The sequence below is a fragment of the Cariama cristata genome, unplaced genomic scaffold (genome assembly GCF_000690535.1).
Source record: "Cariama cristata isolate BGI_N322 unplaced genomic scaffold, ASM69053v1 scaffold1310, whole genome shotgun sequence".
Classification (NCBI taxonomy): domain Eukaryota; kingdom Metazoa; phylum Chordata; class Aves; order Cariamiformes; family Cariamidae; genus Cariama; species Cariama cristata.
In genome coordinates, this window is record NW_009593855.1 from 60,618 (window position 1) to 76,029 (window position 15,412).

General features: G+C 39.7%; 1 protein-coding gene across 1 annotated transcript in view; it reads left to right on the plus strand.

Moving 5' to 3' along the window:
- PLXNB2 (plexin B2) overlaps window positions 1–14,266 on the plus strand; it is a gene marked incomplete at its 5' end in the record, with an annotated part of 74,468 nt that extends 60,202 nt beyond the window's left edge. Inside the window, 7 exons of the mRNA XM_009695702.1 lie at window positions 4,899–5,053; window positions 6,719–6,879; window positions 7,454–7,601; window positions 8,105–8,169; window positions 8,919–8,994; window positions 10,965–11,039; window positions 13,972–14,266. Coding sequence (XP_009694004.1) covers window positions 4,899–5,053; window positions 6,719–6,879; window positions 7,454–7,601; window positions 8,105–8,169; window positions 8,919–8,994; window positions 10,965–11,039; window positions 13,972–14,076 — 785 coding nt within the window. The remainder of the gene's footprint in view (window positions 1–4,898; window positions 5,054–6,718; window positions 6,880–7,453; window positions 7,602–8,104; window positions 8,170–8,918; window positions 8,995–10,964; window positions 11,040–13,971) is intronic.
- Window positions 14,267–15,412: the final 1,146 nt, after the last annotated feature.

Below are 15,412 nucleotides of genomic sequence, written 5' to 3' on the forward strand. Positions count from 1 at the left end.
TTTGTTCTTTTTGAGGTTTGCAATCCACTGTAAGTTAGTGTCAGGAATTTCCTTATAATGTTTCCTCTCTTTTACATCACTAATGCAGCTGTTGAGTAATTCTTGCATTGCAGTCTGCTACAGTATGCTGGACTTCTCATCACAGAAGACAATCTGTTAGCTTGCAACCCATCTTTTAAAGCTTTTACTTCTACATTTTGCTGTTCTGTCTAGACCAATTTCCTTTATCTCAAAACCTCTTGAGACACAATATCCATTACAGCCTAAAATGCACTCAGATTTTTATGGAAATATTTACTTGTAAATTTATGTTCTTTGTCACATGCATTTCCTTTACATTTCAGATGTTGAGTTTCTCTGGGTTTTTTTATCCTTTGTATTCAGTTACTTTACATGAGGTAGAAGTTAGATTTATGGAACAGTAATTGTTGAGATCATTCTTCCTTCTGTGAACTCATTTGATACGCTTTTCTGTCTAGCATGGATTCCAAAAGCCATTGCTTCACCTAATAGTTTCATTCCTTTAAACAGATTTACTGATTTTAGATTTAATGGATTTCAAGGGCTGAGCAGTCAAACAGATTGGAAATAATATGCCAGAAATGTACATTTTTCAAGAAGATGGGTCTCAGCTGATAGCTCTGACATACATCGCTATTTAACAAAAATGTGCAGACTTCCGTTTCATTTGTGTTGAGTGTTAGCCAGGAAATTAGGACCGGCAGAATTACTTGTTTACTTTTTACTCTATCCTTCTAGATGCTTTCCGTTGAGACTTTTTCCAGCATCTTTGAATGGTCTTCTAAGGATCGTGGCTACACCTCTGCTGCTATCCTCTCTGCTACCCCTTTACTGCAAGTGCCTGCCATAGTTGGCCAAGTGGTGACTACTCTGTCACAGTAGGTGCCAACCCAGCACATTAACTTAAAAAGCGATCCAGTTTAATATCAAGGGCAGTGAAATGCAGCCTGACAAGGAGCCGATTCCTAGTTCCTCTTCAGCTTGGTTGCCCTGACTGTGGAGATGACTGCTGAGGCAGTAGCCACCTCTGCTCTGAAGAAGTGGAGTGGACCATGAATGGAGCTTGCTTTTCTTTCTTAACCCAGAGCAGTTCGTCAGTCTCCCATTCTGGGCTACCAGTCTTCGTCCTCGCCACCTCGATACCCTTGTGGCAGGCAGACCATGTGGTTTTCTTTTTTGTTGTGGGTTTTTTTTTTTCTTTCTTCCTTCTCTAATATTATATCTTTACCTATGATTCAGTATGATGAAGCTCTTTGAACATACATGGTCTGTACTCCAAGGTGAAGTCCTTAGTTATACATGTGGCATACTAAATTGTAAAAAAAAAAGTAGACTGCTGGGGACAGTGCTGTCACATGAGGGCTCTCGTATGTGAGAGCAAAATCTGCAGAGAGAATTCAGATCCCAAAGTATGGAGTGAAGACAACTTCCACCATGTTTCTTCTCCACACCCTGTCTTGCAGCATGGTAGCGTGCAAATTTGGGAAGACAGTGTTTTGTGCCAGGCTAGCCCATTTCCTTCAGCGCTGAAGGGTCCTCAGAGCTATCTGGTGCCAACTTCTTCTTTTGGAAAGCTATAAAATGTTAGAAAGCTGGTGCAAAGTGAGAGCCTGCAGTGACAGTGATTTGTGAGACGCTATGTGTATAAAAGGGAAAGGAGAGGATCAGAGGCTTCCCCTCCCACACTTACACATTTATATGACACAGGAATTTACAGGGTTGGAATAAGCAGAAATCCTATCCCGGCTCTATGAATGAGGCTTGTGATGAAGTGGTTTTCCTTTTATTCAAAGTCTCTCATTAACTTGCACCTTTTGCATTGAGAAGTGTCAGCCGAAGCCATTGACTGTCTGCCAAAGTACTAGGCTTTGCACAGAACGAAAATGTAAAACCATGTTCAGAGATGTTGCTCTAAAACCTGGCATTGCTTCCATGCTGCTTTTGATTCACAGCTTCTAACAGGAAGATGCTAGAAGCTGGAGGTTGTGACAAATTAAATGCAGCATCTTTTGCTTCTGGAGATAATAAATGCAATTACTAATTTGTATCAAGATGGAGAATGGTTTCAATGATTTCATGCTAGTATTTCTGTACTAACTATAAGCCAAAACAAAATGCTCTGTTATTCTGGGATTTTTCTCTGGGTTGTGTTTTTTCCTTTTTTAATTCTGAATAAAAATAGACAGAGGGTTGTAGATCAGAAATGCTGATCAGCAGATCTGTGTAGGGCAGCCCTTCCTTCGCCTCCGTGGAGCGATGTATTCACAGCAGGGGAGGAGACTGGAAGGAAGCTAATTTGCTGCAGGCCATGCAAGGGGAAAGGGGCTGCGTTGCCTGTCACCATCTGACTTGCCTCCATCACATTTACATCATGGTTCATACCACTATAATTAGTCAGCACAGTCAATATTTGGCATTAACTGCCCCCCCGCCCCCAGCATTATTTTATATTGACCAAAGAATGCCCAAGGGCCAAGACAAAGAGTTCCGGGGGAACATTTGACCCAGTGGGCACAGTCTTTTCCCTGCTTACAGCTTGACGTGTAATGTGGCTACAGCGATATAAAAGTAGGTGTTTTCCCCTGCCTTTTATTTTCTTTACCTCCAACTTTTCTATTGGGGAAAATATTGTCTCATAGAAATGTTATTTTCTCTTAGCAACCATACTGCTGACATGTTTTGTTGCTCCATGTTCTGAATTTCTCTTCCTCTTTCTTCCTGCTATTTTTAGCAATGAAGTGGGATCTTTGTGTTGTAAAAGTTCATCGAGTTGAGCTGTAGCCTCTTAATCCTTACTTTCCTGTGAAACAACTACTTCACTAGTAGCCAATTCTGTTGTTGCTAAACAAATACGGGCCAAATTAAGCTGCACAAAAGGGTCAGTAATGTCAGTGGAAGCCCCTTTGGTTGTCTCTCTTCTCTCCAAAGTTAAGCTGGGCCATATACCATCAGGAGGGCAAAGAGGATAAATTCTTTTGAATCAAAGGAGGAAGCAGAAATGTACCCACCAACTGACATAAGGCTGGAACATAGTTTCTGCTATAACTGCGTGATTTGATCTGTTAATTTACAAAAGTAAATAACAGGCATTGCAAAAGAAATTCCAGGCTTCAGCCCCAGCAGTGGTTTTGACTGTACTGGCGGATGATTGGTATGAATGGTATGGATTGCAAAATCGCAGCTGCTTCAAAAAAAAATGATAGCTTTTATTTCTTTCTTGCTTCATTCACATGAACTTCCAAGTCAAAGGACTCTCATAGGACAACGTGACTTAGTGTAGGATTTCATTTTTTTTTTTCCCCTACCTGGTTAAAAAAGAAGTAAAGGCCCCAGAAGACTGCATAGCTAATGCTTTTCATGAGGATATGTCAAGTAGATTCAAGCAGAAGTGTTGGCTTGACCAGATTACACATAAATGTTATTTTCCCCTGTGATGTAAAATATTGAACATTCATGCAAGCTGGTAAATTTAATGTATCTGTTGAGGAACTTAGTTAATAAACTACTATGGCCAAAAATTTGAAAGGATAAAATTCATGCAATTAGAAACTGGTATTTGCTGCTGTAACTGGGATTCAATTATGTTAGATACATATATTAAAGCCTAAAACTTAGCAGTAATGCAAAATAATTGGTGCAAAAGGGCTGAATCACAATTTTTATGGGAAAAATAACTTTCACATTTTTAAGACATCAGTTATTTTAATTGCACTGATTCAGTAACTTCCACTGGAAAAGCACCATTGATTTTAGGAACTCTGCCAAGTAGATATAAAAATTCAGAAATTAAGAATAAGCAAAACCAGGAGATTTGAAAGTAAGTTTGTAACACAGAATCTTTTTTTCAAGGGATATTAATTGCAAGTTAAAACAATTGTATCATCTCTTTTAGAACTGTTTGTAACAAAAGATTCTCAAGCATAGAGTTTGTCTGAACATTCATGTTGATGCTGAAACGCAAGACTCCCCTTATTCCACTGCGTGATCATTGAAGGAAGCTCAGGGACCAGACGCATGACCAAGCCACAGATAGCATAGCGAGGCACTGTAATCAGATGAGCTGTCATTAGCATCCAGGTGCTTACTCCTTTTTCTGCTATCTAGTGACAGACATGATCTGAGTCTCTTTCTCTGGCTTAAGCGATGAATACTGACAAAGAAATTTTAAAAAATCTTTTTATAATGGATTATGAATTTGCTGCAGTCTTTACCTCTGTCTGCCGGAGTTCACGTCCTCTCAGCAAAGGGATGCATTTTTCCTCCTTTCAGCTACAAAGTCAAGTGGTGCCGGTCAAATGCTGGCAGGTTGGAACGGAGGTACCATACTTTGAACTCAGCAGTTAGGGTAAAAATGTAAATTGTAATGGTGATACCTAGAAAAAAGGTTGGGATCATAAATTCTTAAATTGCCACTGCCAAATTCACCAGAGCTGCTATAACAATATCTTGCCTTGTACATGCAGTATGCTGCGATTGCTCCTTCTGTGGTGGCTGTTGGGTCAGACCTAGCTGAATTCCTGTAACTTGATCGTGTCTCCGAGAATTCACAAAAGGGTAGAGTACTTCAATGTGTGGACTTCAAAAAATACACATACTGTGCTTGTGTGACTGAACAGGAGTTTCCCTATTGTGTGATTCCTTCCTCTCCCTTTGCTCTTGAAAAAGCAAGCTTTTTCAGCTTATGGATTATTGAACGTTTAGTACCCGATTTGTATATGTTGGACAGGAACAGAGTAATCTAGATCCTCTTGGCAAGAGGGCAGGTATGGTAAGGATAGGGAGCAAAGATCTTACATGTACTTATGTATATGATTGTTTTCATGTTGCTGTTTTGGGTGTGGGTTGTTTTTTGTAATTATTGCAATTACTGTTTCTAGGGCATGCACTCCTGGAAGATGAAAATAAGGTCTGGCATCTAGTCCGGCCAGTAGATGAAATAGATGAAGGTAAATCGAAGCGGGGCAGTGTGAAAGAAAAAGAAAGGACCAAAGCTATTACAGAAATCTACCTGACCAGACTTCTTTCTGTGAAGGTAGGGCTCAGGTGTGCCACGGTTACACCCTACTTCTATAGCTTTTGAGGTACAACTGAAGAACGTGATGCAACTATTAGCCATGTGTTTGGGTGCAATTTTGAGTGTGTGTCATGTACATACAAGCCAGTGTTCAGGGCTTCAAGTGATCAATGTGCCCTAAGGAACATTACTGGGAAAGAGATAAAGTATAACTCCCAGTCAAAGCTGAGAACCATGATTATGTGTTCGTTAAATAAGGATTTTTCTTGCAAGACAAAAATGGATGTTCTCCTCTGTGCTGCCTGTTTAGATAATATTTTGTTGGGTTTTCTTTTGAACCAAATGCTTTATAAACTGCTATAGAGCCTTAAATTTCCCTGTTCTTGTGTGTGACCAGTGCTGCAGTATACCCTAGAAAAATAAAAATGTTTTCAAATAATAATAGTCCCTTTAAAGTATTTTTAGTGCTTATACTGCAGAATGGATCACAAGCAAAATAATTTTGCGAAGCATTCTGCCTTGCAGAAAGAATTTAGAATAGTGTGTTTAATGACCCTAAAGCCAGGCTCCTTGTGAAAATGAAGGTGGCCTGGCTCCAGCTAAGGCCATTCATCCAAGTGTGAAAGTGAATGTGAAGGAAAGTCTGTGCATAGGTGACATAGACTCAGGACAAAGAGCCAACAAGATGCCTACATCCCTCTCTTCTGTTAATAATTCCTTTGCAGCCACCGCTTTTCTATTCCCAATAGCCAGTTTTATGGATTATTACCAGTTTGGAGCTTTACTAACTCATACGGAGCTGGTGAGGTGTTATGGCTGGGACCACAGCTACCCCTACAACCCAAGGACTGTCGACGTGTCCTTGCTGACAGCAGCCTGGCTTAGGGCTCCTTGCCTTCTTGGCCCCTGCCCTGTTCTGAGACTGGCAGCTGGAGTGACAGTGAGAGAGAGGATGCAGCCCTTCAAATGTGTCCGTAGGGCCAGCCAGCTGAGTGAGGACAAACTGCATGTGGCCTCAACAGGGTCCTCTCTCAAACAAGGGGACAGTGTCTGAGGTGGCAGTCTCTAAGGTCGAGGCAGATGCAGGAATCCAACCAAGCACACAGCCCTCCTGGGACACTTCACTCCTTGGGCTTGGTGGAGCTCAGGTTGCTGAGCCAGACTGGGTGTCTGATGGGACCCAAGTGCTTGCCCTTAAACAAAAAGTCAAATGCTCACCGGTACTTTTTCCTCTCAGTCTCTTTCTAAAAATTGCACAGTGCTCTGGAGTCAGAGAAATGGGAGGTGGGAAGCTGCAAAACCTTTAAAAAATGGCTAACAATTATTTTATGTGCACAATGACCCTGAAGAGTAAATGTATTGTATACTTAGCAACCAGTTTCTGCTGCTTCTGTCAAACAGAAAGCACACCTTTCTGTGCCAAGCATAGAATAGTCGCTGAAGTCACAACCTTTCAGGCTACAACATAAAGTTGTTCTCTAGAAGGTGTTTACTGTGTTGGCAGTTTGCAAGGTCACTGCACTAAGATGTTGCTTGTTTTTTGTCACCCGGTACCCTTAGCACTCGGGATGAAGGCCATCAGTGACTGCAACTGGATTATGGGATGTTAGTGTCAATAGGAATAAAAGATTCTAGGATGGCCTGTAACACAAATGTAATGGATGTTTTAAAATTTCCTTTTAGGGAACACTTCAGCAGTTTGTAGATAACTTCTTTCATAGTGTGCTCAACTCAAACCACGTGGTGCCACCAGCTGTGAAATACTTCTTTGACTTTCTTGATGAGCAAGCAGAAAAACATGACATCAAGGATGAAGATACCATTCACATCTGGAAAACAAACAGGTACGGTATGAACAGAGTAATGCTTGTATTGCAGAGAAATGAGAGTGTCATTCCCAGGTGCATACTGCCACTCTTACCACAAATGAAAGTAAATTTCATTTATAATTCTCAGAATCATTTTGATAGAGATACTATGTTTACATGATCAAAAGGATTCCCTGTAAGCCTAGAAGATGCAGTAATGAAACCAGCCTACCTATGGGGTTGTTGTTGGCAGATTTACCACTTTCCTTTTTGTCTTTTCTCAGAGAAGGGGAAAGAAAGAGGCAAATGAGACTAGATTTACCCATCAAAGCACAAAATCTAATAAAATACTTCTCAGGTAGTTTCTCTAACCACACAGATACATTCTCTTGCTATTTTGGGGCACTCAAGATACTTTACAAGATGTAAAGACTTGGTTTTCAGACATGGAAACCAGACAACAGATAGCTTGTATAAATGTTGAAATATAAAATTAAGCTTCACTGTTGTGAGGAGATCAAAATGCAAAACACATAATTTCATGTGATTTTCTTATTGTAGAACATATATTGTGTAAAAAGGAGTATTTATCTTTTTCCTTGCTTTGCAGCCTGCCTCTTAGATTCTGGGTAAACATACTGAAAAATCCCCATTTCATCTTTGATGTTCATGTTCACGAAGTAGTGGATGCTTCCTTGTCAGTCATTGCACAGACTTTCATGGATGCTTGCACAAGAACAGAGCACAAATTAAGCAGAGTAAGTGATTTGCATTCTACATCCTGACTATGCTCATGCCTGACAAGACAAAGGGCATCCTTATAGACAATACCCATTCTCTGAGGAGATACAGCCTTGATAGTTTCTTTCTAGTTTTATAATGAAGTTAGCATTTCACCACTTAACAGGTTGGTGAACATGTCAGTATTACTGTGTAGTCTGCCAATTGATATTTATAAAAAGGAGAAAATAGCAACTGCTTTTATAAAAAGCAAGTTTGAGAACTGATTATTTCATGTCCACCAATAATTTAGTATCATCTTGCATTGATATATTCATAAAACTCAACAGTAATGCCATGTGTAAACTTCATCCTTTTAGGACAAATAATCCCACCATTGTTAATAAGCACCCAGATGTTAATATCTCTAAAGCTCAAGTGCATGTGAATATAAAGGCTCTATCTTCAGTTCCTGACTCTCTTTTGCTTCCTAGAGATGTTCATAAATCAACCAAGTTTCTCTCTCTTCTAAATTTTTCAGGATTCTCCGAGTAATAAATTACTTTACGCGAAAGAAATCTCTAACTATAAGAAAATGGTGGAAGAGTAAGTATAGACTCTTTTCATGCTTATTCAGAGTTGTTAGGGCTTTAAGCCTGCGTAAGAGGAAATGCAAATGCTGAGGTAGTCAAAGTCAACTGTCAAACATTAAAAATTTTACACCTGAATGTTAAAACGTTCCCTTGGTGGTGGCATTGGCAGGGTTGAAATGGAGTGCCATCATGACCCAGCACGTCTTCATGTCTGTGCAGACCAATGGATAGATTTATTCAGGAGAAAATATGGTGCTGTTTTCTGCAGTGGTTCTTGTTACCCATATGTCACCGTTTAAGACTGGGTCGGCTGTCTAACCAACGCTGCAATTCCATAACTCAGTAGAGACCAAATCCTGAAAACATTTTCACAGACACATTTTTTCTATTCCATCTCTGACTTTATTCATCTACTAATTGGCAATTCTGTGAATACCATGGAAGATCTGCTGCAGGACAAAACTCTTGCTAGCTGATGACTTCAAAAGTTTGAGGATCTAAAATAATCATCAGCTGCAGTGTAAATAGATTTCTTCCCTGTGGCATGGCCCTGTACAATCAGGTATGATTTGCCTCTGTTGTGAAGGTACTAATGAGTGTTGGAAGGCAGAATTACTAAAGGATTCCTTGGTCTGTTGTGGTAGATCATCTCCTGCATTATTAAGAAGTATGTTTAAAATAATTGCAAAAATTGAAAGAGAGAATTACCAGAAAACCACAGTGTATTTCACCTAAGTGAAAGTCTGTTTTCATCTGTTGCAGTTACTACAAAGGTATTCGTCAGATGGTGCCAGTTAGTGACCAAGACATGAATACCCACCTAGCAGAGATTTCTAGGGTAAGAATAAATTCCATTTTCTTATCCTGAAATTGGAGCCAAGCATAGCACTGTTTTGCTTTGTCTTCTCTTTCTAACTCAACAAGTGGGGTTTTTGTATGTGTATGTGCGAACATCAAATGAGTTATTTCATAAATCTCTGAAATACTCCTGTTTAGTGTAGTTGTGCCTTTAGCCTTTTGAAATGTTGATTATTGAATGGAACCAAGAATGATTATTATCACTAATCTGAGTGATGTAGGTGCCAGAGCAAAGCGTTTGGATTTTTTCACATCCATTGTGGAAATAATAGCACTCTTGAATTGTGTTTTCTCTCCACAGCGTATAGAGGATTTTTAGCATTGATCATACTGAAAACAAGTAATGACTGAATTCAGAGTGCTACCACAGCAAAAATTAGATTCTAGAAATGAAAGAGGACGCACGTACATTAAGTATAGCCTATTTTAGAGCAGTCTATATGAGGGCAATACTTCTGCTTTCTGCTGCATGTGAGAAGCTCATCATGTGCTCGCTCGGTGGCACTTTTTCTTTTTGCATTATAGGTTATTGGGGGTTACCACTCATGGAGAAGAGCCGGGGGGGGGGGGGCAGCTGGGGACTCTGGTTGGAGACTGGTGGAACAAAGACACTACAAAACCTGCTTCAGTCTTGAGAGAACCTGTCCACTCTGCAGCTCAGCTTAGCTAGAGCGGACTTGTGCCTTTGAAGCACTCGATTTAACTTGGAGAACCAGGAGAGGCCCTCACCAGTCTTAAAAGATGTTGTTTATCCTGAGCAAAGAGACAATGTACTTACTGGCTGGTTTGCTCATTTGCTTAATTTAGTTGAAGAGTTCTAGCGTGAGGAGGATGTTTGGGGAATTTTTTGTGGCTTGTTTATTTCAGTGCCCTTAGGACCTAAGATTTTGCAGATCAACATCCTCATGAGAGCATTTCTGTTTTCAGTAATTCACTAGAAAACTCATCTGCAGTGACATTTAATTTTCCAGTTCGCTTTATTTATTACACAAATTGAGATGTATATAAAATTACAAGATTTGGTGTTTAAAAGTAAATTCAATAGAATATTTCTATTTACATTATAAATTATGATAGAAATTAATATGGAAGGAGTGATTGAACACTGCAAATTTTGACCAGCTTTAGAAGTGACTTTTATAGAGCAAGGAAAGATGGATGTTTCTCTGCTGCTTTATGCCTTGGGTAATGATTTATGCCAGTAGCAATATTTTGCAATTCTTCATTTTCCTAATTAACTTAGAAGACTAAAGGCGTAGCTAGAGACTTCAGTCCTATATGTTTGAATGGAAACATTTGTTTAGACAGGTAGAGCACATTCACTAAAGAAGTTAAATGTCAGGGGAGAGGGAGGAAGAGGTAATGAAATTTCCTGCTTCATTTAAAGTCCTTTCTCTCTCTCTCTCTCTCTCTCTCTCTTCCCTTTCCATCTTCATGGTTCAGATGGCTTTTTCCAAATGTACATGTGCTTGTGATCTTGATGAGTTACACCTTTGCTGTAGTGAGGTGTGAATAATTTCAGAGAGCTAAAAAGAGCTGGAGAAAGGATTTCAAACAGCCATGACAGTGACAAAGCCAATGCTTAATATCTCAACAATACGTAGATTGTACTGAGTAAATGCTTTAGTTTTACATACCCATGTTGTTAACAGATGTTTGAGCTGTAGTCTGTGGTTTGACGTTCAGAGTTCAAAATATTTTCCACCTCCAGTGTTAGAGTTGTGGGCAGGCTGGAAAAAAACTTGCGGGAAAGTCTTGATCTAAAAATCACCAAACAAAAGTTTTCTCACCCCTTTTTTCTGCCCCAGCTGTCATTTACAAAAGTTACAGGATGCAGAGCTTGCATTTGGATGTCTTATAAATTGTATCCAGCAGCTGTGCATGTGCGTGATTTCCAGCTGTCTGTGATCATATTTTGACATGTTGCTGCCCGCTTGTGTTGTTTAACAGGCACATACTGATTCCTTAAATACGCTTGTGGCTCTACACCAACTCTACCAGTATACTAACAAATACTATGATGAGGTAAGTTGCAGCTTTTGTTTTCATTTTTTATTATCAATGGTAAAAAGTTATGAAGGCTAAATCACTCTAAAGGAACAACTTCTGGAATTCCGTGGATAATGAGGTAAAAGCAATGCTGAACAGAAAGCTCTGACTTTGCCGTTATATGCCTTGCTTGGCAATTACACTGGTCAAAGGTGTGTTCTTATAAAGGAACAATTTCATTATGGACTATCTGGTTTTGGTAGTGATAGTTTAACAAGATCTGAGAGAGAAATAGATTTAAAAATAATTTCTCTTCAGTTCTACTGTCCTAATTCCTAAATTAGGCCCAATTCCTAAGAATTAGGACATAAGAGTGTCACCGAGCAAAAAGTAGTCATCAGAGCTATATCAGGTTTCAGCCTAGTGGGTTTTTTATTAGGAACAATCCATTAAACTTGTTTTGCTTGTAGGAATGGGGCCGTGCCTTTTTTATTAGTTAAGAAGCACTTAAAACTTCCATGCGTGCTACCGTCCCTGTTTTGCCGTGCCAAATGAAGTGCCTGGCCAAGGTAAACCGAAGTAGTAGCGTAGCCGTTGACTATAGCCTGATTCAAAAGGAGGCTCACAGATACAGTCCAAAACGGTTTTTAGGTTTTTCACGCCCTGTGGAAAGGGGGACAAAGAATATCCCAGTGTAGCTGGGCTGTGGCTATGGCTCTCCAAACTTATTCTGAAAACAAAAAGAGAGAAGGAAACTTGCATTCAAAGGTTTCCATGGAAATGAATGCCTCCAGAAAACTCTCGGAATTAAATCAAAGCAAGTAAGAACAGATGCTGAATCAAAAAAGGAGTACAGCACATGTGAACTCTCTTCAGTTTGTCTTGCACCTCAGCACAGTTCGTGTTTTCACTTATATTTAGCACTAAAGGCAGTGAGTCTTATCCTTAGCTTCACTGCAGCTGCTTTATACCGGAGCAGCCAGCCTGTTGCAGCTTTTAAACAGATGTAAGCAGGGAAAATGAAATCACCCTGAGAAGTCTTGCAACGAGGGTCAGCAGGGGAAGCGGCCAGAGGAATGCAGGCCAAGCCAGTGGCGTTGGATTCCTCGCCCCTCATCCCCAGCGCTAACCAAGCTGGTTTTCAATGCCATTTTTCCCGAATGTATCCGTGGCCTGACCTCTTAGAGAAACACTTGGGGACCCTGGGTGACAGATGAACCGTAAAGCTGTGACTCTTCCACGCCCCTGTGTCTCTGCTTCCACTCGTGGTTTCACGTGGAGTCACCAGTCTGTGGGACTTTGTCAGTGGCAGGCCAGTGAACCCCAGTGTGTAGCTGCAGCTCTTCCTTTCACGTGCATCACTGTAACAACAAGGTGCATCTGATGAAAAGGCTGCTAATTCAGAGTTATGTAGATAATCTGTCAAGAACTATCCAGTAAAATTAATCGAGCTTATTTATTTTCCATGAAAATGTTTTAATTTGCATAAATTGGAACATTTTCCAGCTGCCCTTGTCTTTATTACTGACGCAGTGGTTCCCAGCGTGCGCTGTACCTTCTGCATCTCTGCAGGGTTTGACAATGACTAAGTGGGTACCTTCTAATTGTCCACATTTATATGAAGGATATATTCACCAGCAGAGATAATAATGAATTATTTAGTCTAGATTTGAGGAGTTACAGCCAGATGTAATTGTTTAAATTAAGGGAACAATAGCAAATTAAATTAGGCCCAATTTAAATACTGTAATAAGTGTTTATTAACTCTGTCTTCTAAAAATGTTTTCACGCTTTAAAAACAAATCCATTAAAATAATTATTTCTAAATAAATTTGCTCCAGTGTTTGAAACTCAAATGCTATACCAGCCCTTCAAAGTGAAATTATTGGCTAGATTGATACTGACTGCATTAATCTCCATTGTCAGTGACGTGCAAGAAGTAGTAAGAACCACAGGTAGTGACAGGCAAACTCTATTTCTCCACTTCTTGTACTTGCAAGTTTATACAGCATTTAAACAGAGCTAAAGGTTTCTGCTTGATTACGGTGTCTGACTTTTATTAATAAAGCCAGTTCTAGAAAAGCACCGGTTTTGCCATGTAACACATTCTTCGAATGGAGAAATCTAATAGTTGGTGGAAAAGTTTCCCTAAAGGACAGTGGAAATGAAAACCTTTCGAAACCTTTGAAATTTGATCTTGAGAAGCCCTAAAAAACTCTATTTGAAGAAAAGCCTTCTCATAACAGTTGACCTTTTCTAGCTCTTGTTTTCAAATCCCTTGTGTCTTAGAGTCATGCCTTCCTATATATATACTCTGTACGGCAGAGGCTGCATGCGGGATGCTGGGGGGCTCCTCTGACGAGCTCTTTGCTTCCTGAGCTACGTGGTGCTGGGCCAGAGCCTCGGCGTTTCTTGGCGAGAGCCAAAGGGGAGCTGCCAGCAGCTCCCTGATGCTGTGGCCCGACCGTTTTCTTCGTCGTGTTGCCTATAGACACAAGAGACCTTGCGTTGCCCTACCTTATGCCTGGGCGAGGACCACCCAGGAGCTTCTGGTAACCAAAGCTCATGGGGACGGAGCTTAATTACTGCTGGTAAATGACCCTTAAGCCTTGCAGGGTGCACTGTAAGTAAAAGCACTGTTTCTTAAACAGCTACAGAGACGTTTTTCCCCCTGCCTGCTCCATCTTGGAACGTAATATATCTCAGGATAAAGTACTGCCTATTAATTGCTTGGTTCCTAGCATAATGGGAAACATTACAGCAACTTAGACAAAGTAACGGAGATGATCATTTTTATTGCCTTTCTATAAAAATAGAACACAGGGCCTACTAGATGGACTTTATCTTTGGTACAGAGTGAATGCAAAAGACTCTTTACTACCAAAGTAGTATCAAACACTTGGTCCAGGAACTATGTCATATATGTTAAGCTAAATGATTCTAAACATTCTGTGTTTATTTCTTCCAGATTATAAATGCACTTGAAGAGGATCCAGCTGCACAAAAAATGCAGCTTGCCTTCCGTTTACAGCAAATAGCAGCTGCGTTAGAGAATAAAGTGACTGACCTTTGACTCAAAAGCCGCAATAAAGAAATCTGATCTGAAGATGTTCAAATTCATTCTTCCTGTTAAGGAAATAGTGTTCTATTTTTTAATGTATAATTACAACTTTAAATGAAAGATTTCATGTTTTTTTGATAGCAGAGGTGTAATGTAAAGAATTTTTACTGTAAATTATGCTCCTAATTAAAAGCTGTGTTGTGTGTAAATGAATCTTCTGTGGGAAAGAGAGTCCTTTGGTTGGGGGCAGGGTGGGGGCGGAAGAAGGAAAACCTATAGTTCAGTTAATTTAGTAGAATCTGAGACATCAGCATTTAGGATTCATTATGCAAGTAAATTCAATACTATAGCATCCTTTCTACATTAAGCAATATTTGTACTAGGAAAACAATAATATACTCGGAGACACATGCAATATCCCCTTTTATTTTGATAACTGGAAATTGACTTCTGTATAGCTCTGTGCTCATAACGAACATGGTGAACGACGTGTCTGATTTCTCTGCAAAATCTGAAAATGGGATTTGCTACCACACACGGTTCTTAATTTAATTATTTATGTCCATGGTGATGCACAGTATTGCACCCACCACCGTTGGCTGCGACGGAAATAAGAGTAATGTCAGTGTAGGAAGGTTCTACTGATAAAGTCTCATTCAGTTCAGAAATCACTGCAAAGAAGGAATTAGTCCTTAAAACTTTACAACTCTTTGTTATTATTGTGAGTTTTATGATATATGCTAATGTGCCTTACTTGTACTAATTCTGTGAATCTGATGAATGGTTTTGTAAAAAGAAGCAGATCAGAAAAAGAAATATTTATGTGCTATTGAATGACTTCTGTGTGAAAAACATGACCAGCAGAATGCTTGTAATTAGCTGCTTGCCGAGAGTGTGCTGTTTAACATGATTTGATTATGTATAATATCTTATTTTAGAATGGTTCTGATGATTTTTTTATTTGAATCTTGGAACTGTCCTAGAAATACCATCACTTGTTTTTATTGTATCTGTGATGTAAAATACTAGTATGATATTGGAAAAATCATATACCCGTCTATTGAAAACCACTCAGTCAGTTTTGAGCCTTGGAATGCTGCATTTAATTGAATACACACCATAACCCATAGCAAAGAAAATTGAAGTAACTTGTCAGAAAGTGTGTGTTTACAATATAGGTAAGCTCCGTACAAATCAGAAAGTTAGGTACGTCTTCTTAAATTGCTGTATTGCACATCAGAGAACTTTATTCCTCTTTGTCTCGCAAGTTTTTGGCAGTAAAGTAGCATTTTAATGAAGCGCTGCCATCTGTACTCCTTCGTTCATTGTCCTGCCGAGCGCCCAGACC